Source organism: Cinclus cinclus, chromosome 17, assembly GCF_963662255.1.
Source record: "Cinclus cinclus chromosome 17, bCinCin1.1, whole genome shotgun sequence".
Taxonomy (NCBI): Eukaryota; Metazoa; Chordata; class Aves; order Passeriformes; family Cinclidae; genus Cinclus; species Cinclus cinclus.
Window position 1 is genome coordinate 7,128,950 of NC_085062.1, and position 26,752 is coordinate 7,155,701.

A 26,752-nucleotide genomic window follows, 5' to 3' on the forward strand; every position below is an offset into this window, starting at 1 on the left:
GCAAGTTACTGAACAAGGCTGGCTGTGTGTCAGGTGAGCTACTGATGGAAAACACTCCTGTCATCACCAGAGGGAAAAGTTCAAAGGCACCCAAGTGCCTTAGCAGGCACTGTAGTTCTTGGAGGCCTCAAAAAGAACAGGATCACAAACCAGAACATCATTGTGTGTTCTCTGTTTTCCCCTTCCTTTCTCCATCTTCTGATCTGCATTTATTTTTCTCCATTTGTATTTCTAGTACAAAGACAAAAAACTTTAATGTGCATCAGTAGAAATAGTGCTTTTTTTCTCATTCACATTGTGTATGACTTAGTAATGACATAGTAATTTTTTGGTTATCCTGCTTAATATTGTAATATTTACTATTTCTCCCTCATCTGTGATCCTAAATTCAGTGCTTATGTCTTCTGTTTTAAGAGATACGGTAAATTTGAGCATGTCAATATGATACTGGTTTTTTTTCACTGAGCTTCTAAGTTCTTGATATACAATGCTACAGAGATAATTTTTTTATATATATATATATATATATATATATATATATATGAAATATATTCAACGTTTCTTCACTCTATTGACCTCAACCTGCATTTCCCAGCATGAGTCATACTGATGGGTTTTGTAATTCTCACAGTTTGTGCCTCTCCAGCTGATTGCAGTACTGATTCTATCTTCACCAAGTCAAGACTATTTCCTAGGTCCTCAGAAGCTATCAACAAGACTTCTCTGCAGAAAATGAATCAGATGAACATCAGCCATGTCCATGTCCTGTTACAATCAATCTGAAATAAAACTAACTCCTAGCAGCTAATATTCCATATAAATAGGGATGCTTGCTAAACCATAAATTAAGTGCATTAAGCTCTACAGGCTAAAACTGAAATGTAAGATACTTTAATTATTGCCTTATTACTGCTTAGTATTTCATAGATTAATTTCAAAATTACTTATTTCCCTATGATATTATGAAAACAGTGTTCCAAGTCTTATCTATATTTTATCTTAATTATTTAGGTGTATTTCCTTTGTAGCAACAAATATCAATTTAAGCTTTGAACATAGTGAGGACCTCCAAAGGTCCAACTCCTCCTCTGCTCTGTTCAAGTGTGCTTTCCTAAGCTACTACAAGGGAGATGAGACAATTGCACCTCCACTGCAGGGGCCAGTAAAGCAGAACATTAATGCAGGCTCCAGTCAGTGTAACAGGAGAGTCTCAGGTCTGCCAAGGATCCAGACTTTTTCCACAGTGAACCTGGATTCTCATCCTCCAGTAGCATTTGGTGAGGCTCCACTTTTCCCTAAGGAAGCACTGACTTTGCTCTTTCCTACCTTTCAAATATTTTCCAATTTCTTACCTGTATAAGACAACCATGCAATAGTAGAGAATTAGGAAACACCCACAAAATAAAAATAAAAAAAAAAACACAGAAGAAAATACAGCACTCTTAAAATGGAATTAAGTACCAGAAATAGAACTCAAATAACAAGTCCTTCATTGTCAATATCACATTAAAGATTTTACTTCATTGTATCACGCCAAGTTACAGGCAAATGAACAAAAACATACTTGCAAAAATGCACAATCTACTAATGTCATCAAACACTGGTCAGCAGCTTGTCTTTATTCTGGTTCTAGTTTTGAACACACATGTAAACAACAATCATGATACAATTTTAAGAAAAAAAACCCCATAACTGATGTTTTACACGGTCTAAATTTCTTCCACTACCATTCCAATAGAAAAAAATCAGGAAACAAAAATCTCTTGCAAATGTATGACTCTGAAGAGATGATATGTATAAGCAAACTTAGTAAAACACCATGCAACAGTTCCCTATATATACTTTTTGCCTTTATATCCTTTAAAATTCCCTTTTATTATTAAAAATACTTTTATAAAAATAAAACATTTTCCTTGTTAAGGGTAGGTACAGTCTCCTTTTTCCAGTGGATTCATTGCAACTCTAATTTTCAGAGTAGATCATGCACTTCACAAATATTTATCACTTCTATGGACAGGCACCACTTACTGATATCTGCATAGCAGTCCTGATCCTGTTTCCACTGAAGCCAATGACAAAACTCCTACAAGCTTCCAAAGATTTTAAAAAAACCTCACTTTATTAGCTATTCCAATGTGATAAAAAACAACATCCAAGGTTTGTTTGGGCTCTTTCCTGTTTATTTTAAGTATCAGAAAAAGCAAATTTCAGATTTAGAATTTTGATTAAAGCATATCAAAATACATGGATATAATCCATATTTACATCTAAACTCTGACTCACCTCTCTTTGTCTATATGTAAAAACTAAGAACAATTTTTCATTATTACAGGACTGCTATAAAAACTGAAGTTTATAAATGCTTTTAGCATGATATTGCATGCAAGTGTTTTGCTTGCCTTTACAATAATGTCTTCAAAGAGAATGTCATGTTTAAATATCCACTATTTGTAAGTGGATATAAAAAAGTCTGCTATGCAAATACTCAGAGCAAGCTTTTGAGGCAGGGCTTTGTTTCTAGGTATGCATGTGTCAAACTCAAATTTAAGACAGCTTTAGCTATTTCTTTGCATCTAAAAATAAGAGTTAACATTTTTATCTATACAAATATAGGGTTTAAGAAGTCATAAAAAAAAAATTAAAAGGGCTGACCATTTCCTGCAGTTCAGGACAGTCTGGAAGGCTTTTGAGTTCTAAACCATGTACAACCCAACGTGATGTTGACTGTCTTGCACTCAAGGTGGTCAAAAAGTCATTTATTTCAAACTGAATCCACAACCTGTGACTAGTCATGTAAGCAGTCCTGGTATCTGGAAGCTATTTAAATATGCAAATATAAAGAAGAGATTTGACTAAATGCTGCTTTAGCATCTCCTGACAATTACAAATCTGGGAATGGCCTTTCACTGTACTTCACCTCTATGGAAAGTAATTTACTGCTGCATTCATTACATACACACACACACACACACACACACACACACACATGAGAATGCCTAAACACACCAGCTTGAGTTCAGAAACACAGCTGCACGTCTTCCAAAGAGCATAATAAAATATGTCTACTTTGCAACAATTAATTAAGATCAGAGGCTTGTGAAAATACAGTCAGAATACCTAAAGGAAAAAAAAATAGTGGTGATCCACTACTAACCTAATATTCAGTATTCAAAATAAGTCAAAACAAAACACCAATAGAAACAAAAATAGCTTAGGGTTTTCAAATATCCTGATATTAACTAGAATCTTCCATTATCTACACTGGCACTGAATAATTGAAAAATGCATGCATTTAAATAGCTTTTTAATTCACAGGTGTTAGAAGGTAGGAAGTACCTCTTAACACCCAACTTTTTCAACAATATAAGACTGCAACAGTGTCACCTTACAGCACATAGCTATTTTTACTAAAAATCCATGAGCAGTCACTCCAGGCTGTAACACATTACATCAATAAAGAAATCAATCCAAAATTTTGTATGTACAAAACAGCTGATACATGAAAACCTATCTTCAGCTTCTGTTTGCAAACAGGTACCTAGTCCTTACCTGCTTGCTGGGGAAGAAAGTAACAAAAAAAATTGCTAATTAGACTATCAGGAAACAGGATGTCACAGCACAATTAGTTTTATTCAGGTCAAAGATAAGCAAGTCTACTCCCATGGTCTTTTCAGTAAAAGTGAACAGAGACTGAACTGAATTCTATACCTTGATTCTCAGATCAAGTTTTAGAAATAAGATCTATTGCTGTACTATCTACAGAAAAACAAATGTAAAGAATCCCCCCTCTCTGCCCTCCCCAGGCAGAACATTGCACCACAGCACTGAAAAGCTTAAATGAGACTAAAGCACTGAATACTACCAGGATAACATACATTCATTTAATGCACATTGGCATCAGCTTATCAGCCTATGCTGAAGGTAAAGCAAAGTTTGGTAAAACCTTCACATAGAACAATAAAAGCAGCAAATATTTTCCCACCTTTAGAAGTAAAAACAAGTTTAAGTCTACTTGTAACATCTTTAAAAAAACCACACCCACTAAAAAGCAATGACTGTCTTGGACCAAGATGACCTTGCCTTTAAAGCAGGGTGGTATTAAATGAAATATTTATGATTGTAAGTTGCTACTTCATGTAAAAACAGCATCTTCATCTGTTTCTCTCCAAAGCATTTGTGAGCTTGATAGGGTATGCTACCAGTTTATTTAAACTTTTGCTTTCCTTGCTATTTTTAGCTTGTGGAGGCTGGCACAAGGCATTTACTAGAGCTTAATGGCTTGTTCTCTCATTGCTATTATTACAAACCATTCACGTGGAAAGCTGTTAACTGTGCAGTTTGAACTCATAGGTGCTTGTTTCCCACTGGTTGACATCAGCATTGATCATGTTGCGCTCAGTGAAAGTAACGTGTCCCTCGGAATCGATGAGCACCACCGTGTTTGTCCTGCAACAGCACAGGCACAAGGTTACACCTGAGCTCCATTATAAAACCTTCCGCCTGCCATCCCTCATTCCCAAATGTTTTAACCTTTTTTTTCTTTTTTTTTTTTTTTTTTTCCCTGAGCACATCATCATCATCACATAAGCAGGGAGAAATCATCCTGGCAAGTTCAAATGGGCATTTTCAGTCCGTTCTGTCACTCCACTGCACTGATTCCCTGGTGCACTTGCAGCAGCTGACACATCTGCTCATTGCAGAGAGTATGGTAACAGCTTAAACTTAGTACAAAGTGCTCTATTCAGAAAGAAGTAACATAAAACTAAGTTTTTCTTCACAGCCTTTATGTACCCATAAGAATTATTCTTATCAAGCGTACTCTCTTCATTTCGTTTTTTCAAATCAATTGTCCACTAAGATTTCAACATTGTTAATTATTATCGCAGGACATTGATACATTATCACAGAGAAAGGTTTCTCTCTCTGGGAACCTTCCAAAGAGGAAATTTGTTTTCATTAAAAGCAGATGCCAGTTGTGTTATCCATTCCACTTTGCCTTGGCTAAACTGTCTTTTCTCTGTGGACACTGCAGTACCCTTCCACAGAGGGATGACTGACACTGGCAATTTTCCACCATCCTGACCTGGTGGCCTTTCCCAAGTCACTTCATAGCTGTTCACTCATATACAAAAAGCACTTAATTTCCTCCTAAGAAAGTGAGGCCCAGTTAAGAACCTCTATTCAGTAAGCCTTGTTGCTAAGGGAAAGGTAAGTGTGAGCATACAATTATAGCAGTAGGGAGACTTGAAATGTGTGCTAATTCACCAGCAGAAGGTCAGTATTTCCACCAAGTTATCCCTGTTTCCTTTGAAATGGCTGGACTCCAATCTGTTAAGCAAGGGGAGGAATGTGCTTTGTTACCATGTTAAGTCTTCATTAACCTATATTTAAAATGTTATTTTAATACATTTAAAGAAACCACTGTAAATACCAAGAGTCTCTCTCAGAATACCAACTTAAAATGCCTGCAGCAGTGAGCACTCTCTGCTTATCAACTCCCACCTCTACAGAGGGGACACTATGGCTGACCATGCCACAGACCAATCTGACAAAATTACTGGCAGACTTTTAGAGTAGCAATTCCCTACCAGCAGCAACAGGTTTCACCAGCAAATTTGTACCATTGAAGATTAAATGAAGATTTGCATTGCATTATTCCATTCTTGTTGCAGCTTTGGTGGAACAGTCAGAGCAGAGAGTGAGAATATCTCAGTAAAAACAGCAGCATCAGTTAGGGGAGACATGGAAATACAGGTTCTTCTGAACAAGTGCAATAGGTTTTTAATGTATGAAAATGGCAGATCCATTTTATGATGCCATATCTAAGGAAAACTCTGATTTAGAAATGCAGGTCACATAATTCCTGCTTGTGGAGGAGTAATGTGTTCTATGGGATCTCTAAGAACAAAGTTAGAGGTGCTCAGATCTGCTACTATACTGGGGAACCAGGAGAACTGTATTATCTTGTCTGGGACAAGTTAAAGCTGTGCCATGCTCTCCATCAAAGATGAACCAAGTATGAGCTTCAAATGCTCTTCAGCAGCAAACTTCACTCAAATACTGACCAAGGAAACACATTACTGAATTATACCAGATTAATATCTGAAAAAAAAATTAAAGCAGTCAGTATAAAACTTAAAGTTACAATAGCACAGCTTTGATTTGAGATATGCTTTGATCCAGTACACATCTATTTCTGGCTCTAGTTTTTTTACCTTGTTCCGTAACCTGGGCAACGAACACATAAAGCTGCATACTTGTTCAATATGGGACGGATATAGTCCTTCCCTTGGTCTTCAATTGCAGGGTCTGGTAACTGACTGAAAAAAGTAGGGAAGTAGTTAAAAAAAATTCTCCAATATTAACACATTCAATCCCTCTTGATCTGGAAGGAATTCCAGATGACAGTCAAAGGCAGGACTGAAGCAGAGGAGAGGGCATAAAGGACAAAAACCCATCAGGAAAGAATGGAATTCTATGATTAATCCAAATGCTGTACCCACTAAATTCTTGTAATATGCATGCACAAAGAGATCACTAAGTAATATGAAACAGGATATTTTAACAAAGTTCAAAGCTAGTGTATATCCAAATGTTCATATTTATTATGAAAAGATAATTTCATCTTGAAGTGTGATTTGGAAAGATTACAGGCTTAGTTTAAAATATTGCTTTCTGTAAGTAAATATTTCCCTTTTATAGTCAGATGGTTTCAGATGAGATCAAATGGAATTACTGAACATTAAGGGAAGATCATTTGGCTATATTGTATCTTACACCTTTGTCTTTTTACTAGTAAAAAACTGTGAAGTCTAACAAATTTTTTAAAAATCACTTGATGGGACAGCAGATGAAAAAAGCTATTAAGACATCTTAGCTGACTCTCCAATTACTACTCATTGCTCAGATGTCTAAGTTCTTATACAAAACTATTTTGCACCTCTGAAAAATGCCATATTCATGAATGCTAGCATTAAAATTTGCTGTTAAGTTGGGGAAATTCAATCTATATACCAGAAACAGCTTTGCTTCAACTCTAATCACTTCCCAGACAGATAAATATCAAGGTGAACATGAAAGTTACCAGATGGTGAGCAATTATATGAATTTAGACCACAGCACCTCCTGTGCCCTACTCCATGTCTGCACACTGAAGTGGCATCAACTTCCTTTCCCTCTGAACATCCAGCTGACAGGCTCAGGTTCACTGTGCAATCAGTTGTGACTGAGGAACCTTCCTTACATCTCAAACTCATCCCTTGGGGACTTCCTTGACTGGAACTTCCTTGATGGAATTCCTACAGCTGAATTGGACAAACACTTCTTTATCTCCTTCCCCCACTTAGCCTGAAACAACTTCACTTTTGAGGAAGGCATCTGGTGGTACTTCAAAATGTTGCTTCTCCACCCTCTGTCTACACTCTGAGCAGCAATACTGACCAGTAAAACATACTAACACAAACCTGCTCACCCCCTGTGAGGGTGCTGAGGCCCTGGCACAGTTTACCCAGAGAAGCTCTGGGTGTCCCATCCCTGGAAGTGTTCAAAGCCAGGCTGGATGGGTCTCTGAGCAACTTGGGCCAGTGGGCAGTGTCCCTGTCCATGACAGAGGCTGGCACCAGAAGATCTATAAGGTCCCTTCTCATCCAAACCATTTTATGATCTATTTAAATAAGTGCTTTCTTTAAGTGCAGTAACCAAACTTCTGTGAACCTCCAAAAAGCTGACAGCAAGCAGCTTGCACATCCCTAGCCACGCACTCACTGCCCTTACTAAGAGAAGTGAAATCTTAAAAAAAAAAGGGCACAGTGAAACCAGTGCACAGCTGATTGGGTCTAAGACTGCAGTAGCCTTAATTGTGTCTCCTGCTTAAAAATCAATACTGTTGAAAGTCAGACTCTGTGAGAACACTACTTTCAATTAATATCAAGGTAAAGTGCTTTCTTCTTTCCAAACAGTTTCTATATGCATTTTTAAATGGGTCATATTGTACTTGAGTAAATTCCAGCTATCGTGTTCTTACGGCTCTTGATTATTCATCACTGTAAGAAGTTCCTTCACCAAGTCTTCTTTGGTAAGCTCTTCACTTCTCTTGACCACTTCTGTGAAAAGCTGCTTCCCATATTGAAGTTTCTTCCATGGTGTATCCAACAAAGAATTACTCAGTCCATATATTCCTACATGCATACACACACACAAAAAAAAGCCCAATTTAATTGGAAACCACATTCTGGTGATTTCAGTTGTCATGACAGATTTTAAAAAAATTAATAAAATCTAAGTGACTCCCCAGCTAATCTTTACTTGCAGGTGTGCCATAAACACACAAACCCCATTACTGAACACGAGAATACAGCAGGCTCCCATCTTAGGCTGCGCTGTGCTTAAGCATTCCCCTGTGCTAATACTCAGTACTTGATTTTAGTTGTACTCTAATTCATATCTACAGCAGTTAGTTTAAATTTCTGGTTTGCCAAACCATGAAGAACAACAGAATTTTATAGTTTCTGCAGTCTAGTCTTGTCCAGTGTAGGGATAATAATCATAAGTCATCATTGCCTCTGATTTTACTCTTGAAAACCACTGCAAAGCAACACTGGATGACAAGAAGGACCCTTCTCTTTAGAGGCACTCCCTCACCACAATACAGATGAGAGATTACCAAACATCCTCTCCTCCTAAAGGCAACCACATACACAGGAGTCTGCTGTCTAAGCACAGGGACCAGAATAATTTTTTGGTACAGTCGGCAGATACCTAGAACTTGTGACTCGGTTTCTTACTACAACATGGCCAGATCTTAAAAAATGTCTCTATTAAAACCTGGTTTATGTTTGTAGCTGTACAAAAATCTAACAGTTGTTTCCAAGAATTTATGCTGTAATTGCTACAGTAACAATTTGCCTACTGGGCAGTCACATTCTGACCATTAACCTAAGATGGCCAAGTAAGGCTCTGCCATCAACTGTTACCAACCAGCTACACTGCTCAGAGCCTTCCATGTGTCCTAGTTCCATTTAAACTGCCTTTCTGATTATGACTTCTGGAGAACTGTTCTCTGCAGTAAGCTAGCAAAGAACTAGATTTAATATATTTTCAAATCAATCCACCCAATGAGACAGAATATTATTTTTTTAAAGCCAACTCAGTTCCTGGGGGAGCATAGTCATACTGTGACCTTCAAACTGCTGGATAAAGGGAGTTAGGGTCACATCCTTTGAAAATTCCATTTCTCAAGACAGACTGCTGTCCTTCTGCCATAGTTACCTAAGCAGTATTCCACTAACTGCACTGCAGGTGGATACACTGACATGGATAAGAACTTTTAATGAACTATTGATTCTTTACAGAAAGTCATTAACAAAAACTTATATGACATCAAGGACATTTAGCAATATTTTCTTTAAAAGAATGTAAAGAAAAAGTTGATGAAGACAATGCTTAAGTAGCTAAATTACTAGAACAATACACAGCTACATAAGAAAAAGTAATATTCAGACTTTTCTGAAGAAAACCTACCAGCATTTAGGAAAACAGGTTCTGGTTCTCCTTTGTTTCCATAGTAGCAAATTACATCTCCTTTGGTGGCACTGAGAAATATAAATACAAATTTCTCCTTGAAAAGCCATCAACTTCTATATTTGATTATGCTTTAATTTCATGCAATCTTTGAGCACAGTAAGATGCCTCTCCCACTGTTACTCCTATGATACCAGACATTGATGAGTTTTATTACCTTCCTCCTCTCAAAACACTGTATTAGCTGCACCAATATCAAGAAGTACCATTATCATTTTTAAACATAACAGCAATAAAATTCAGTAAAACCCCATAACTTCTGCATGGAAGTAGCCAGGCTTAATGACAAAAACCTGTATGGTTTTGATTCACTGGAGATTTAGTTGCTTGGGAGAAGGGAGCATCTGAAAACAAAGGAAATGTCCATCACAGCAAGTACCCTTTTCCTCACCACCTCTTTTGAATCCTTCCTGCATTCTAAGCCACTGCTGTGGGCCACTTTAGATGGCAGCAGTGAATTTTAGGCCCACTTCCAGCAATGCTGCAAGGGATAGCTGGGTCCTTTGTGCATTTCTTGGGTATTTTCAGATCACTGTAGTCACTGAATCTGTCTAACTGTAGACATTCACTGCAGCACTCATTCTTTCCTGTGCACAGAGTGCAGGGAGGGTATTGCACAAGGTTCAGAGACAGCTTCCAACACTGCAAACAACTCTTATTTGACAGAGATGGTATCATCATATCCAAACAGCAAGGACTTAAAACAGTCACACTGATACTGACAACACAAATACCAAATCAACTGATAAGGGGGAAAAAAAAAAGAAAGTAATCAATAAACCTTGTGTGTCCTATGGGAAATGGATTGCCATTAGATAGCTCACTCTCAACATCCCATAATCAGCTGACATGGAATGGCTTTGTTGAGGAAAGATGGCTTTTTTTTTTTTAATTTGCCAGAATACAGTGATTTATTTGGTCACAGTTACCAACAGACACATTCTGACCATAGTTCAGCTTTAAATTTGTCTCCCAAACTCCAGCTCCTTAGACAGCAGTTTCCAAACTGAAAAAGAAAACCCAACCAAAAAAACTCCACAAACAAACAAAGGAAAAAAAAAAAACCCAAACACAAAACCTGCAGTTAAAATTGAATTTGGATTGAGTAGCATTAAACATAATACAGGAAAGAAGCCATTTCCAACTCCTCATTTTTTTCCTAAGATAAAAAGGAGTATCTCTGTGCTGATGCAAATCAGAGTATATAGAATGCAATCTCATTAATGATGTACTGGAACTTAAATTGCTCTGCATAACTTAGCATCTGCTACTCAAACCTTAATAACAAGCAAAGCAGTCTTGATTTAGCTGTTTATATTCTTCTTGAAAAGCCATTATGAAAGACATTCTACAGTGTCCTTTGCAAGACAGCCGAATGAAGAAGGAAATATTAATTTATTAATTACAGAAGTCAGAGGAGTCAAGAAGAGGACTACAAGAAAAGCCCACATAAAGCAAAAATAGAAGTGCCTTTCTCTGTACACTGCTCTTCCTCCTCCCAAACATACAAGAGCTTTCTGATACCACACAGAAAGATGATCAGGTTTTTCAGCATAGGCAGAAAACAGCAATCATATCAAGCATATTGTGTATTTATTGCTAGATATCGCATAAGAAGACCTCAGTTGCTCAATTCACAATTTATTGACTATTAAAAGAAATGTGCAGTTTTTATGAACTTTCCTCTAGTGGCTTAAAAGACATTTATTTTCCTTATATTTTTCTTCTCATCTTTAAGATCCTTGTTCAAATTTATTTATGCTGATGTCAAGACTTACTGACCACCTGAACTCTCCACAGACAACAGCCCACCTTGGGTTTTTTTTTAGTTAAGACATCAGAAATTACAAACTATTGTAGTGGTGCATTAACTACTCTCTTTTCCAATACCTACTGTAGAAGGTCCGTGAAAAGATCAGAGCAATTGTTATAACCTTAAGTCTCACAAGACAGTGTTAGATAGAAAGGTGAACAAATGGCACAAGGAAGCCCTGGAACACAGCTGTAATACAAGGCCTCTCATAGATGAGACTGCATGGTAAGTAAGATGGCACTGCTGAATTCCTGTAAATTGCTTTTTGTGTGAAAGATTATAATCCTCTAGCATCTCTTCCAAGATTTCTGTCACTGACAAATTCAGTAGCAAGATCCCCAAGAGTTTATCAAGAAGACAGGGAACACATACAAACTGCAGGGTCACTAATTCAGGACATCTGTATTTTATGGTGTGTACACTCCCCCAGGTAAGTGTTTTCACTTACCTCCACTTCAGCACTGCCACTGCCTTCTGTCAAAGGAAGAATAAAGCCTCCCAAGAAACTTCTGAAATGGGGATACTTTCAAAATTTAGTTCACTGTGCCAGTCAGCTACTCTTTATCATTTGGCTCTGCCTATTCCCTTCCTACTGTTTACAGGTACTCAGTACTGAACATCAAAGCAGAAGCCAAGATGAAAAAAATCTCTGTAAGCTTGATCACAGCAATAACCCTGGCCCATACTCAAAATTCTCTTCTCTCCCAGCCCTAAAAGTATAGATACCAATTTCACTGTAGAAATAATAAGGTGTCATTTAAGTGATGACAATCGGACCCAATAGAAATTTTTAAATCCCAGCCATAGCTGACAGCAGAAAGAAGCTAAAATTATGCTCTGAGCTACATCATTTTGTCAAAAAAATGTAAGCAATAATAAATGTTCTAGGAAATATTCTAGGCAGCACAAATCTCAGTAATAACAGAAGCTTCATAGCAGCATGAAAGCCATATAGAGTTTTCCATAATCACTTCTTAATGCTGATGAAACATAATCAATGTCCTTCTGCACTCCTGCCCTGCTTCAAGATGGCTCCAAGTCATGTCCAACAAAAACTCAGAAACAAAGAAAAACGGAAGAAGCAGTGAGGCAGTAAAGCTGCACAGAGTGTGGTTATCACCAAGTGATCACTCCCCTGGGCACAGCTCTGTTCTGCTACAGACAAGGACACTGGATTCTTTTATGAATAATCTGTGCATGTATTTTTTGTGCAAGGACAAAAGATGAAGCTGGCAGCAACACTGAAATTCTATACAACAGTGAAATGCTGTACAGTAGTTTCCAATAAGTAGTATTGTTCACAGATTCATTTTCTTTTCTTCAATGTTCATGAGGTAATCAGGTAATTCTTTCTAAACTAAAAATAAGCAAATACCAAACCATCAACTATAAAGTCTAAACATGTACCACCTACTGTCAACTAAAATGGTGAAAGAATTCTGCTGAATACTCACAGCATACAAAGCCTGCCTTAAAACACTACTCTGATTTTGTTGTCAGTGTCTAAACAGTTCTTCGGTGCTGTCCTAATAGTTTGGGCCAAGCTGACACCAGAGGAAAGAGATAAAAAAGCTTTTCAGAAGCATTTTTCATTCTTTTGACATTGGAATGTCCATCCATCCACTGGAAATGACTAAAGATCTATGGGGAAATACCTCATTTTCATGAGGGAGCCACAAGAAGCAAGACAGGTGTATTCTGCAAAAGATTATACTGAATTAGGACAGTGCATGAGAAGAAAAAGAAATGAGTTTATGGAGCAATCCCAGGGACTTGACCATCCATGTTCTTCTCACACCAGCACTCTGACCCTATCTTACTTTGAAAAGGCACCTAAATCCAGTCTCTGGAGAGCAATCAAATCCTTCCCACCCAGCCAGGTCACGGTAACCATGCTGAATGAGAGCCTGCAGATGATGGTATAGGTTACTACATCTTCCCTGCAGGGATTGAAAACTGGCTGTGACAGGGGAGAGCAGAAAAGCTCACCCAAAAGGCATTTTTCTGCAATCCCCTCCAGCTGACTTGTTTGTAAGGGATAATTTGTCTATTCATCATGGAGAGTGATTCACTCCTGTTGCACAGGGATCTCATTGCACATAAACTATATGGGCTCTAACTGACAGCCTGTCAGAGACTCTACGCTTGCTGAGTGGGAGACAAGAAGCTGCCAATTTGTCCTTCAGGGACAGTGTGTATTACACATTTGGCAGTAAGGAACACAAGTGAGATGCTGCCACAACAGCCCTGACACAAGCTGAGGTACCCATGAAAGCCTAAGTAGGTGTAGCAGTAGATTTTTAGACAAACACAGGGTTTCCCCAGAACAGAAATAATGTCCTGATCACCATCAAAAGCAGCTCACTACCTTCGGGTATTATCACAAATGGAGAAAGAATGAAAACCCTTTTGAATATGGAGCAGGTATTTACTTAAGAGACCAGTCCAGCCTCTGACAACCTTGTTCCTTTCCAATCAGACTTACAGACAGTCAAAATGAGAGGAGTGGCAACACTGCCTTCCTGGAAGCCAATTTTGCAGCTGCACAAGATTCCAAACAGACAGACACTGTTTGCCACATGTTATAAATCAACATAAAAGTATGTTTAGCATAACTGAATAAATATTCATGACTCTCATACTCAGCAGGTACACTCAAGATGATAAACTGAAAAATCAGAAAAATAAAAGTAGTAAGTAATTTTCTTAAAACAAGCAATCAATAGTGTTTAAATTGACATAAAGAGATGATACAGAGTAAATAGATTATTACAATAAAAGTGTCAAAACCTATGCATGTTAAAAAAAAGAGTCACACTAAGCTATGAAAATCTCTGGTGAGATGATGAACTTCATACAGTAGAGAGTAAAAAGACCAAAAAGCATCAAACCCTCCAACTGCCTGGCCATCTTCTGGGTTGAATTTCTGGAAATGTAACCTGTATGTTTATTTCTAAGCAGGCACACTCGTGGTATCTTCACAGAACTGACTGGTGAGTCTGAGCCACAAGCTGAAGGTGGTCTAATACAGAAAGTGAAAAATGTAAACACAAAGCCAGTTAGTGAAAAGGTGATAGAAATAATTTCCACTGAAAAGAGAAAACACTCTGGCCTTCTGCTTTAAGTGCATTCCCAGAAGGTTGTAGAAAGGCTGGGAGGGAAAAGGCCCTGCACCACCAGGTTGTCTAATAAGATTAATGCATCTGCACCAAGCATGCCAAAGCAGCAGTGTGCTCCTGGCAGTTTAGATGTGCTCCCAGTCATGCAGTGTGCATCCAACTGGGAACTGACACAGGGCCTGGAGATGCCTTAGCCCTGGATTTCCATTCTTCTCCATCAGGCAGAATGCAAAGGAAAATCAGCAGAAGTACCAGTGCACAGACACAGGCACAAGCAGTGGAAAGGATTGTGCCAATCACACTGATTATAATCAAGTATCCAACATCTTTGCTCAGCTACAGAAACTTTAGGTTGTTTATTTGTCTTGTGGTGATTTTTAATCTTTCAGGAAAGATTAATGACACAGACATTCTGACAGGAATAATAGCTTGCTAGAAAGCTTTCAGCTGTTCTAATCCTGTTGCAGCATGTCAACTCTCAGAGAAATAAGGTGTCTGAGAAACTATGAGCCAAGGTTTTGTTTCCTCAAAATACAAACCCCAGAGCTTCCAGGGTAAAGACTGGCTACAGCCTATCAGGGAGCTGCAAGAAGTTTTGTGGGAAGGAATGGTTAGAAAGCAAGATAGTCCTCCAGTGTTTGGAAGATAAACAGTAACGAAGGAAAGGAAGACTACAATAAAATTAGGGCCTTGCATGCCAATTAGCAGAAACATGAGCTCTAACTTTAGTTTGTGACAGGCTTTTGTATTGTTACACTTCAGAGCTATGACTTGTATCTACAGCACTGTTATTATCTTTCTCTCTCTGACATTTCAACTGTAATGTTTCATGGACTTACTTCAAGTCAGCTGCTAATAAATTAAATCCATTGTAGAGATGTCCCTCTTCTGAAACTTTCTTCAAGTAAGAATAGCTGTCCAGATCTGCAGTCAAGAAGTTTGTTACAAGAGCACCTAAGAAAGAGAAATACATAGAGCAACTTGTATGTGTGTGCTCACTATTCTGACAGTAAAATAAACAGAAAGATAAAGATTCCTGTTGCCAACAGGCTGTAACAGTGGAAGAAAATCGCAAACCACAAAATCAACCCAAATATTAAACCAACCTTTTAAAGACTTACATCATTGCACCATGCTCACATCAAGATCTTGACTTTTACTCTGAAGAACTCAGCCAAAAGCTCTAGGTCAAAAATACTACAGAATTCACATTTACTAACTATTCTGGATTGGATGTACCTTTCCTCTCCTCCCACTTTACAAATTCTTTCTTGTCTTGCTTCATTTCCCTGATATACGACGCTAAAATGAAATACAAATGACACGGTTCATCTGTTTCTCTGTATAACACGTTTTGTCATTGTAATATATTCCAAATTCAGTACCATATGACAGTTACAAACAGACCTATTTTTACTTAAAAAAACCCACAGATATGCTGTTTTGAGCATTCTCTTTGAAAGAGGGTTTTCCCGATTATTTCTGCTCCTCTAATTTATCAGTGGGGAAGAAGCTTTTACGCTTCCCCCAGCATAGTCCAAGTTGCATTCCCCGACACAGGTGTCTGAATATGAATATACACTCAAAAAAAGTCAACTGTAATCTAAAACTAGCTCAATGCTTGGCTAGTTGTTCTGCCTGTTAATTAAAATTACTTTCCAGAGGAGATGGTGCTGCTGTGTTTCTTGTATGAATGAGACTTCAGGCTCTAGGCACTACATCTTGTTTTACTTATGCCTGTTCAATCAAAAAATCATTATCCAAGTCATGTTCCTCATAAATGTATCCAAACTCACAAGTTCAAAAAATTTGTTTACACCACATAAACATTCTATTTGTTCATAAAGTTGTGTTAAGAAAATTAATATTGTAATCACTACTTTACTGGAACATCAGGGCTTGCTTGTCCACTTCCTTTTTGTTTTTTATTTCAACTCTTTCATACCTCTTCCTTTTGCGTTTTTATTAATATTTGGCTGCATATAGTTTGTCAGGGCTGCCATCTTGCCTTTCTTACTGATTCCCAGCCATGTCCCACCTTCTTTTCCCTCCTCCATATCCAGACCTAATGGAGTAAGTAAAAATTAGGTTATTAAATACATTAAAATTAAAGTTTCAAACTTAAAACATGTTTTCCTTAGATGTGTAAAGAAGAAGAAAATTCTTATTAGAAGGCAACACCACCACCCTAACAATAAAAAAATCCAGGCCATGATTCCCTTATAAATTATAGTAAAAACACTCAAAACAGCAAGACATACATACCACTAAGGATCTCATTGCTGCTGTCCCAAAATTCAGCTGATTTGGATGGTCTGTGGTAAAATTCATCCCTATTAGCTGCTAGAATAAGCCTGTAGAACACAAGAGGAAAAAAGACACTATTACTTACAAACTGGAACTTCACAGTACAGGCAGGAGCAGAATCCAATTTTTTCCAGAGCATTAACTCATTTCAAGCATGAAACCACCCTTTATCTCCCATCTCACCTTTATCACTCAGTGTAAAGTTTGACCGACATCTGACAGCAGCTTTCTCTCTCACTCTCATGAGACACTCAGCAAGTCCATCTTGTTGAGTGAATGAGGCAACTGGTGTTTTCAAAATATAATACTTACAAGAGAAGACAGTGACCACATGAGATCACATAAGCAACCTTAAGATTCCCCAGTGCAAAGTCACAGCTTAATTAAAGAAAATTATTAATTTGAAATTTTTTTTTTAGAAGTGTTTTTCATTGGTAGAACATCTTCACCTGAGGAGCAGGCAATGGATTAGGCTGATCCAAGTAAAGGTAAAAGACAACTGTGACCCCAGGGAAGCCCTGTGTGGAGGCTCAGAGCAGCAGGTGACTGCAGACAGACCTGCACAGCTCCAGAGCAGCTCCCAAAGTTCTGCTGATCAGTACCCACAACATGACTTGCCTTTATTTCCGCTGAGAGACAGTGAACACTCCCCCTCCTCTCCAGCTATGTTGCTTAATTTAATTTTAATGAAATGCCATGTTTCAAAAACCTGCAGATTTTCTTAACCAGTTTTCCATAACCTCAGTGTCTTCTTCACTGTCAGTTTCTCCTACCAGCTGCATCTCAATTACAGATGCACAGCAGAAGACAAGTTTGCTACTGGAAACTGAAGACAGACCATACAATTTTAATTCTAATTTTTAGCCACAACACACAAGAATCAATTCTAATGACATCTCATTACTTTGTTTGGCAGTCAGATGTACTTTTCTGCAGGTTTCTGAACTTTCCTGCAAATTCATCTCTTCCCTAATACAGTGTTTTAAAAGAAGACTCTGAGGTACAAGCTGCACATTGGAAATACTACAGAAAAAGAATCATTATCAATGACAGAGAAACTAGAAAAACCTGACACTTCAACGGCATCCTTTCTGTAAGGTAAGTGCTTAATATTTTGCCCAACAAAGGTAACATCTGTTGAAAAGCAAACTGTATGTATATTTTTATCTTTCCAATGCAAATATAATACTGTTCCTTTCAAACTTAGATAATTTCTCCTCTTCAAGCTGTTTCTAGTCTTTGAGCTGTAGACTTTCTGATGGTTTACCAAATTTCTGTCATTTTACTTCAACATACTCCATTAACAGGATGCAGCCTCCTTTCACAGATTCTTATTTAAATGAGTATCTCCACTGTTAAAAATAATTTGCCTGAAGTGCTCTTCTCATCTCCTGAGCTTCAATTATACTGTGCCTTCAATAATTCTTGACATGAAACTATGGTTTGTTTATAGTATCTAAATACTAAAAGAAAGTGAAGTCTTTCTTGTGTGATTCAATATTCCCCATCTCAAGTTTAATGCAGACCCCTAAATTTAGCACAAGGCTAGTATACAAGAGCATAATAATAAAAACACCTTTATTTTGTCTTTTATGAAACATAATTATAGTGAAAAGGAGCAGTATTAAGTGACCCTCATCTTCTAATAAATTGCAAAAAGCCTATTCAGCTATTTTTATAGCTGAAATAATTCAACTGTATTAGGATTTACGTATTAAGATTTACTTTAATACCAAGAGAAATGAAAACATGAGAAATCATTCCATTAAACCAATTTCCTACAATGCAATTCAGCTCCAGAAAAGAGCCTGTGATTATAGCTTTGAAGCTTGAAACATTTATTTATTTGTAAGATGCACACAGTACTATTCAGAAAGATGTAAAGGCAGCATATTGCCTCTGACAATAATAATGGACTACAGTAAAGTGCTTGTTACACCACACTAAACTTTACCACAAACAGGTCTTGAGAGAGAAGACAGAACAAGTTGCAAAGGTACAGGCAGATAGATTTGTTAGTGTGTCACAAGAGTGAGCTCTTTGCTTAATGAGGTGCTCAAGAATATCGACCAATATATTGGTCTAGAAGCCAGAGTATACCTGGATGGAAAATTCTCCCAAGTGTTACAGAGGACATGTTTTAGCTCGGCCATTTTCTTCTAGCCAGTAAACTCTGTCAATGACAAGCTGTTTGTCTTTTCAACTTTCACTGCCTATTACTGACACCTTCTTTCAGTCAGAGATGCAAAACAGAGAACAGTAAGAAAAGTTTAATTGCCTGTTTCATGATGGGCAGAGAAATTAGTGTCTGCAGGTACAGGAATCCCCTTTCAGTTGGGATACTGTTCCAAGACCTCATAAAGAAATAAACCCAGCTACAGCACAGTGATGCTTGAATTGTGAAGAAAAATTACCCTTAGCAAGGACTTGTAGAGAGATGTCTTACTTGGTCCAACAGCCATAATACTGCTTGGAATTAGGAGGGCTGGGCACCACTCCCAGCTGATACTCAGATCTGAGACTCAGTCCTTCAGAAACCCAAGACAAAGGTGAAAAAAACATGGCAACTATTAAAAAAGAAAGAATTTCAACATTCTCCTGAATAAAGAAAAGCAAAAAGATTTAGTTATGGTCTGTTAAGGAAAAAAAAAAAAGTAGTAAAGTTATGTAACTGATGTTAAAATCTGACACCAAGAACACTGTGGCCTGGCATTTATCACCTGAACAGGTAGCTCAGAGTGATTTATCTCAGGTATAGAACAAGGCACTGCTTAACAAAAGATACAGAAAAAGTTAAACACAATTAAATGCTCTTGAATTTGGGCCAAACATCTCAAAAGAGTTGTCCTATTCTGATACTGACAGCAAGTTGCTTTCTGATACAAATTAATAATTCAGATCCTGATGCAATTCTTTATAGCAAGCGAACTACTCTAAGTTCTACTTTTAAATATTGATTATGGCAGAAAGTTCACTTGGCAAGCAACTGCAATTTACATCCAAAGGATTTTCCCAAGAGGCATCAAATTGATGAATCTGTCTTTTGGTAACTACCAACACAAAGAAAGTCAGATCAAATAAATGGACATATTAATTCAGCAGTCACATCATAAACAAAATCCCTTTTTAGGCAGTCTCCAGATGCAGAAAGGAATGCACTCTGTGGACAATTGAGGTTTCAGTTCTTGTTTCCTTTCTTTCTATAGAATGGCATCTGCTTCTTAATACAAGAGGACAGGAAAACAAGTCAGTGAAAGGCACAACGATTTACTGAGCAGACTGACTCTGATGGTTTTTGAATGAACACCAATACTTGTCCCCTGCAAAGTAATATGGAACCTATACAGTATGTATAAATACAGAAAGCAATAAACCTTCATAGTCTGCTTAGGGCCTGAATTGCTGTCTCTTTATTACATACTCAGTGTACACAAAGATACTGATGTTAGATATGAAATTAAAAAATGACAGGCTACAATGAAAGAGAAAATGATTACAGGATGTTTAATAGTTTGGAAACTCACTGTATGACATTGAGAAATTCTTATGAACTAACCTAGAAGTGTAAAAGCCTATTTTTTATTCAGTTTTTGACTAAACATTTCATACATGACTTAGTTTCTTGCCTACAGTTGTAATTGAAAGATTTTGGGGAGGGGAAAGGCTAAGACACTTATTACAATTTCCTTGGTTGCAAAGTGGAAGCCCTAAATGTACCTACCACACTGGAAGCAGGGGACAGCTACAACTGTGATGCCCAAACTAAGGATTCCCCTCAGTTTAAATAATAAAGTAGAAGGCAGGACTTCCAGACACTGGAGTACAATATTTAAAGGACTTACACAGCACATGACAGATCACCAGCAAAAGGTCCATGATTACAAAGCCCAAGACTTCTGATATAGTCTAAAACCAAAGGGTTCTAAAAAGGTTACAGAAACTCCTTCAATGGGGAAAACCATCAAGTAAAACACTACGAAAGCACAACTGAACACACAGTACTGATTTGAGTTTGTAATTCACACAGTGGCTATAAAAAGCAATTGAGTAAAATATTACAGAAGCAAGTCTGTTTTAACTACGACCATCTTACCTGTATGCATTTTTTGAAGCTGGTCGTGGGTCGAATTTGAATAGAAGGATGCACATTGAAAAATTGATGCTTAAATCTCGTTTCTTCCACCAAGGCTCAATGCAAGGTCATTCTGGAATAGCCTGAAGTGTAAATAAAGATTATCCATTACACTGCAAATTATAAAAAGAGAAACTTGCTGCTGTGCTAAAGCTTAAAGATTGCCATGTACTGACTAACAGCTCACAATACAAATACATAAATAAAATACAACTTTCAAAATAGAATAATTCTAAAGACTGGTTTACTAACCAAATTATTTTGGTAGTTCTTTCAAAGTTATGTCTGGCTAGTTCACATTTTTAAGGAAAAAACCTGCATCAGGAAAATACTGACAAAGTCTTAAGTTCTAGCAATACATTAAAAAAGACTGTTATGCAATTTTCTGCTCATTACCAATAAAGCAGCTTACTTTTTTCCCCTCTCTTAAGTAACGCAAAATGCTTCTGTTAGAATAAAGGAGAAAAAAGAAAATAAGACTCAAACTGTTGCTGAAGCCAGAAAAAGCCTCATTAAAGATATTCACAGACCAGCAAATAAAGTATAATTTAGGCCAACTTACTATCAAGGAGCAGGAAAAATTATTACTGTTTAGCATTAGATAAGAAGTCAGGTACAAACAGAAATACACTGGATATTTCGTGTCCAGAGTTTACATTTTTAGGAGTTTTCACCACTTGTGCTGTATTTAAAATTCTGGCCATGCAGATGCAATGACAAATGAGCTTCCCATTTCAAACCAACAAAACAGCTTTCAAATATTTTGTGTTGTCCAATTAAAATTTTTCTGGTAGTAAAACTGCAGTTTGATCTTTACTTTTTGTGGCTGCTCAAACAATTATTGGAATGCCACCACCCAATGACACACAACCATTTTTTACTACTATTGAGAGCTTTTACCATGCAAAGACTTTCAAGGCAAGTCAAGGGTAGGAGGAGGCAGAATTCAATACCACAAACTCTTAAGGACATCTGAGCAACCCAAAGACTGAAAAAACTCATACATAAAATAAGCAGGATTCTTGACTGTACTTTCAAGATATGTAGAAATTAAAGAGCAAGGAAGACACTTTCTACATAATTTGTCATAAGAGATGGAATAAAATGGATCATCTTGAATACATTTACATTACTACAAACAGAGCTGCAAGTGCAGCATTTATACAGGTCTTTAAAAAAAAATAATAGCTTGCCTGTAGCTGCTGGCTCCTGTTAAGTCACAGTTCAGCACTACAACCAAGCTGCTGCTGTTGTCACAGCACAAGTTCAGTCTTCCAATCCAATATCCTGCAAAGAGCCTCTTCTGCTGCAGGACATGAAATAACTCAAAAAGAGGTGCAACACTCCTCACATGCTTGACAAGAAAATTAGTGCACAGGAGCATGTGTCTGTCTGTATACAAATAAATATACATCAAAGTATTTTAAACTCTGTTTGCTGACAAAAGGAATTTCCTTCCTGGGTTGATTAATAATTTGTGAGCTAGGAGCAGCAATAGCTGTTATTCCAACTATTTTGTGTGCAACAGGTTGCACAGTAAGGCACTGAGAAAACTGAATTAAATCACAATGTTGACTTTCTTTGCCTCTATCAAGTCAATCCCAAAATAACTGCCTTAGAAATTCACCATAAAATGAAGACGCAGTCTTGAATTTTGGATAACTGATTTACTAGCCAGGTCTTTAAAAGGACCCATAGCTAGCTTTATAGAGAAAATCTAACCACTTCTGAGAAGGTGATTTGCCCCTTCTGAGTCTCCTACTGCTAAATTTTCAGTAGACTGCAATCATACTGGAAGACTCAGATCTTCTACACACAGACTATTTCAGAAACCACACTCACAGCTCAGAAGAGATCACTTTCAAATCTATGAGTTTAGAGGTTCCCATCTACAGCACTACTGTGAGTATGGCAGGGAATCCTTCAAACTTTGTTTTTTTTGGCAAAGTGCAAAGAAGCTCACTTGGTGAAAGCAGGGATACAAAATACAATTTTAATGACAACTATCACTGAGCACTCTTGCTGACTATGGAGATATGGCTGCTATTATTTATCAGGTGTCCTGCCAGATAATGAAATGGATTACTTGATAAAAAACTGTTTGTAATTAATCACTCATAAGACCACTATTTCAATAAGCAGGTTTCAGGCTCCATTAGCTGATTTATTCAGTTCCCTTCAAATAATCAAACAGGTCCAGCTGTTCAGGAAAAGTTACTGGCCAGCATAAAGATTAAACAAAAAGTGCCAGTCAGAAAACAGCTGCAAAATAAGTTTGCAATACTCACCACAATTATCTAGAAGGACAAATATTTTGAACACTTCAATACATTTCTAGAAGCCCTAGTCATTATTATTAATATTATTATTATTATTATTAGGTTCTACTGCTTTGACAGAACCTATTTTGTCACCCCATTGACTCTGCTTGATGTTATTGCAGTTCTTTAAGTTAAATTTATGCTTTTATTAACCACAAATATCAAACCAGCATTTTTTTATCTCAGGCTCCACCTGCCAGCCTTGAGACAAGCATAAATGTTTATAGGTCCTATTTAAACAGTGTAACTTTTTTTTTTTTTTTTAATTTAGACAGAAGTGTTTAAGCCAGATAAAACAGAGCTATCCCTTAAAATTGCAGCAACACTTAACTGGCAAAGGAGGCGAGCAATGTATTTTGGTACCTTCTTTAATCAAAGCTGACACTGCACTTGCAACATCTGTTGTGGATATTACCCTTAAATTCTTAAATAGAAGCATACTGTAAGTTAGACCCAAATTTGGATATTCTGAAATTTATGATAATTAACACAACACTAAGAGGAAAAAAACCTGAAGAGAGGCTGTCATAGATATGGTAAGTACATAAACATTCAATCAAAAAGTCTTTATGCAGGTGCCATTCTCTTGAGCTCATACTCACATAAAAGCTGGCGCTCTAACTACAGGGATGGGATGAGCACGTTGCACAAAGCTGGAGCAAAGCAGATGTGCTCAACTCAGCCTCCTCCTCACTCAGCTGAGTCCCCACAAACCAAGGAGAGAAGGTGAAAAAAATCAGGCCAGCATTGACTTCCACTTGCAACTTGACCCTACAGCAAGTCCAAAGCTAGATCAAAAGCTGATTTTTGAGCTCCATTTCTCAAGAAAATGTGTCTTCAGAACCATCCTTAGAGTTGCAAGAGATGCCATAGTTTAAAAAGTTCAAATAGAAAAGGCCTACCAAAGTGTTGTGGTACAACTCTTGCTTTCCGATTTTGTTTTTGAGGAGAATAAAAGCCAAAATATATACACTATGCAAAGTGGCAAGGTCTGCAGGAAGGGGGCAGAAATCCTCTGCTCTAGATTTGAGACAGTGAAGACTCTGAATAATGAGCTTTTATAAATTCTAGTTTGCTTATTCCTAGTCAATAAGACAACAGTTACCAAGGATGACATTATAGCAACAATCTCCTATTTCTGTAATGTTTCTAGTTTGCTGTCCAACTTATGCCTAATACATACAAACCAGCTTGACAAGAACCACAAACATCCTGTAATTAAGCGTTCTGCTCCAAATGGCACCACTAATCTGTAAATGACATTAAAGTAACTAACATTCTTGTTCTGTGCTACAGTACTCTGTTAGACAGCACAGTGTGTTGTTTTGCTCATTTGAAGGATCTGTTAAAAGACTGAGTGGATATATGCCAGCATAAGGTAGCATTTAGGACTTTCAAGAGACCCAAACATGATAGATTGTGTGTGTTCTTTTCATAGGGTTCTACCATCATTTGGTTGATTAGAAGCAATCAGTTCACAATTTGGCATAAAACCATTCTACTCTTAAGAATTCCCAGTAGCAGGCTTTGAAAAATGAAGCCATTTGTTATGTATTTCGTATTCACAAATGAAGTATCATAAATAACATCTGTCAGTTACCACAGTGATCTCAATTGCTTCTCAACTGATCCAAAACTATTGTTTAGGTGCAGTCTAAAACACAGCTAAAAAACATTATTCACTGGAATCTGCTAGTTCTATGTACTACAACAATAACTCATTGTCAGCAGAGTACAGAACTATTTTACTGTCTCTTTTGAGTATGTTCAAATGAAACTGAGCCCTACAGTTCTCAAATGCCCATAGAAGTGCCATAAAATTGGAAGTATTTTCTTGCACTACTGAAATGAGGTTTTTAATAGCAAACTTTAAAATCATCAAAAATAAGAGATGCTTGATTAGTTCTTGAAAGTAATCTACTTTTTTCCCCTCAAAGAGAAGTGTTTCCTAGCCGCATTTTTAAAGCATTTCATTGTTTTGTTTTTGCACTTCCCTTGTGTACCACATGCGCCACTACAGCAACATTAATAACTTAATATTTAAGTGGAATAGATGGGTCTATAATTTGACGACTTCCAGGCTGCTGCCTATGAAGAGCATTTGCAGCTTTGTAACCCTACCAAGGTGAAGAGTCAGTCTTCCCTGCAAGAGACAGCAATGCAAAAGTACAACACTTATGAAACACAGAAAATGACATGTAAGGTGAATGGCACTCCTGAGTTTAATGAGCTAATTTTACTTTCAGCTGCTTAATTTCCCTCTCTGGCGTTTTACTAGATAGGTCCACTGTATAGCTCCCATGAAGAACAAACGCCAGTAAAAATAACCTTTCACCACGTTTTTGAACCATTTACGATCATGGAGCAAAACAGCCTTCGCCCCAGTTTCTCAAGAGCACGAGTTTCTCTTCAGCCACAGATCTGCAGACCCAGTGCCTTTTGCAGGGCTTGTTCCTTAGGTAACAGCTGTGGTTTTAGCTCGTACAATTCTTACGTTTTCTTCAGGGAGGAACCACCAAAAGACATTAGTGGTTTTCACTGACTACCTGTGACTATTTCTTGACCTCAAAGGGTCACCACATATTACAACTTAATTTAAAATCTACTTTATTACTCTTGGACACTTACAATTACTCCTGCAGTGACGCAAGTACCAACCAGCCACCACCCACGGAGGAATGAAATGCCACCGCATAACGAAGGAAAACAAGTGTGAATTGCCACCCGAAAATATCCCCAGAGGTGCTGCTGGATAAATTTAGGATAAAAACCTTAAGCAAATGGCGCTCGGAAGCAGCACCTTCCTTGGCGCGGCGGGCCAGGGCTGTAGCGGTGGCCAGGAACGGCACACACAGCCCCCCAAACCAGGAGCCCGTCAGCTCCCGGCTGCTGGTGGCAGCTGAGGCGGCCCCGGGCTGTGTCCGAACCCGCCCCGCAGGGACAGTGACCCCAGCCCCTCACTCCCTCCCGGGCCTCCCTCACTCACCCACGGCCGCCGCACCGCGCGTCCCCCGCGCCGCTTCCGGAGGGCGGCCGGGCCGGCCAGCACCGCCCCTCCGGGGGCCGGGCCCGGCTTTCCTCCCGCCCGCTCTGCCGGCACCGACACCTTCCCCGTGTCCCGGCGGCACCGACACCTTCCCCGTGTCCCCGTGTCCCGGGCCCTACCGGCACCGACACCTTCCCCGTGTCCCCGTGTCCCGGCGGCACCGACACCTTCCCCGTGTCCCCGTGTCCCGGGCCCTACCGGCACCGACACCTTCCCCGTGTCCCCGTGCCCCGGCGGCACCGACACCTTCCCCGTGTCCCCGTGTCCCGGGCCCTACCGGCACCGACACCTTCCCCGTGTCCCCGTGACCCGGCGGCACCGACACCTTCCCCGTGTCCCCGTGTCCCGGGCCCTGCCGGCACCGACACCTTCCCCGTGTCCCCGTGCCCCGGGCCCTGCCGGCCCTGCACCCCCCGGGCCCGTGCGACACCGCCC

The 26,752-nt window shown here is 38.5% G+C and overlaps 1 protein-coding gene across 7 annotated transcripts; it reads right to left on the reverse strand.

Annotated features, from left to right (window-relative positions):
* On the reverse strand, positions 1-26,311 carry TANGO2 (transport and golgi organization 2 homolog). Of its 7 annotated transcripts, XM_062504055.1 has the most exons (10): positions 26,258-26,311; positions 20,912-21,033; positions 16,777-16,865; positions 16,457-16,576; positions 15,351-15,465; positions 9,520-9,590; positions 8,024-8,177; positions 6,216-6,320; positions 5,225-5,328; positions 4,332-4,446 (listed from the first exon to the last, which is right to left on the reverse strand). In XM_062504055.1, exons 2-9 carry the CDS (start codon positions 20,965-20,967, stop codon positions 5,262-5,264), a joined length of 777 nt encoding a protein of 258 aa, XP_062360039.1. In that variant the 5' UTR covers positions 20,968-21,033; positions 26,258-26,311; the 3' UTR covers positions 4,332-4,446; positions 5,225-5,261. The 7 variants fall into 7 exon arrangements, with proteins under 7 accessions (XP_062360036.1, XP_062360037.1, XP_062360038.1 ...); XM_062504053.1 differs by lacking the exon at positions 5,225-5,328 and having other exon boundaries at positions 1,489-4,446; XM_062504054.1 differs by lacking the exons at positions 5,225-5,328; positions 26,258-26,311 and adding an exon at positions 25,900-25,922 and having other exon boundaries at positions 1,489-4,446.
* Between the last annotated feature and the right edge of the window lie 441 nt (positions 26,312-26,752).

Bases quoted from the DNA above. Each gene is read 5' to 3' on its own strand.
- TANGO2 (XM_062504052.1), bottom strand. From the start codon at position 16,957: ATGCTCTGGAAAAAATTGGATTCTGCTCCTGCCTGTACTGTGAAGTTC. The intron at 16,577-16,776 runs GTATGTATGTCT...TTACTCCATTAG, and splicing joins CAGCAATGAGATCCTTAGTG to GTCTGGATATGGAGGAGGGA. The intron at 8,178-9,519 runs GTAGGTTTTCTT...GTATGCATGTAG, and splicing joins ACCTGTTTTCCTAAATGCTG to GAATATATGGACTGAGTAAT.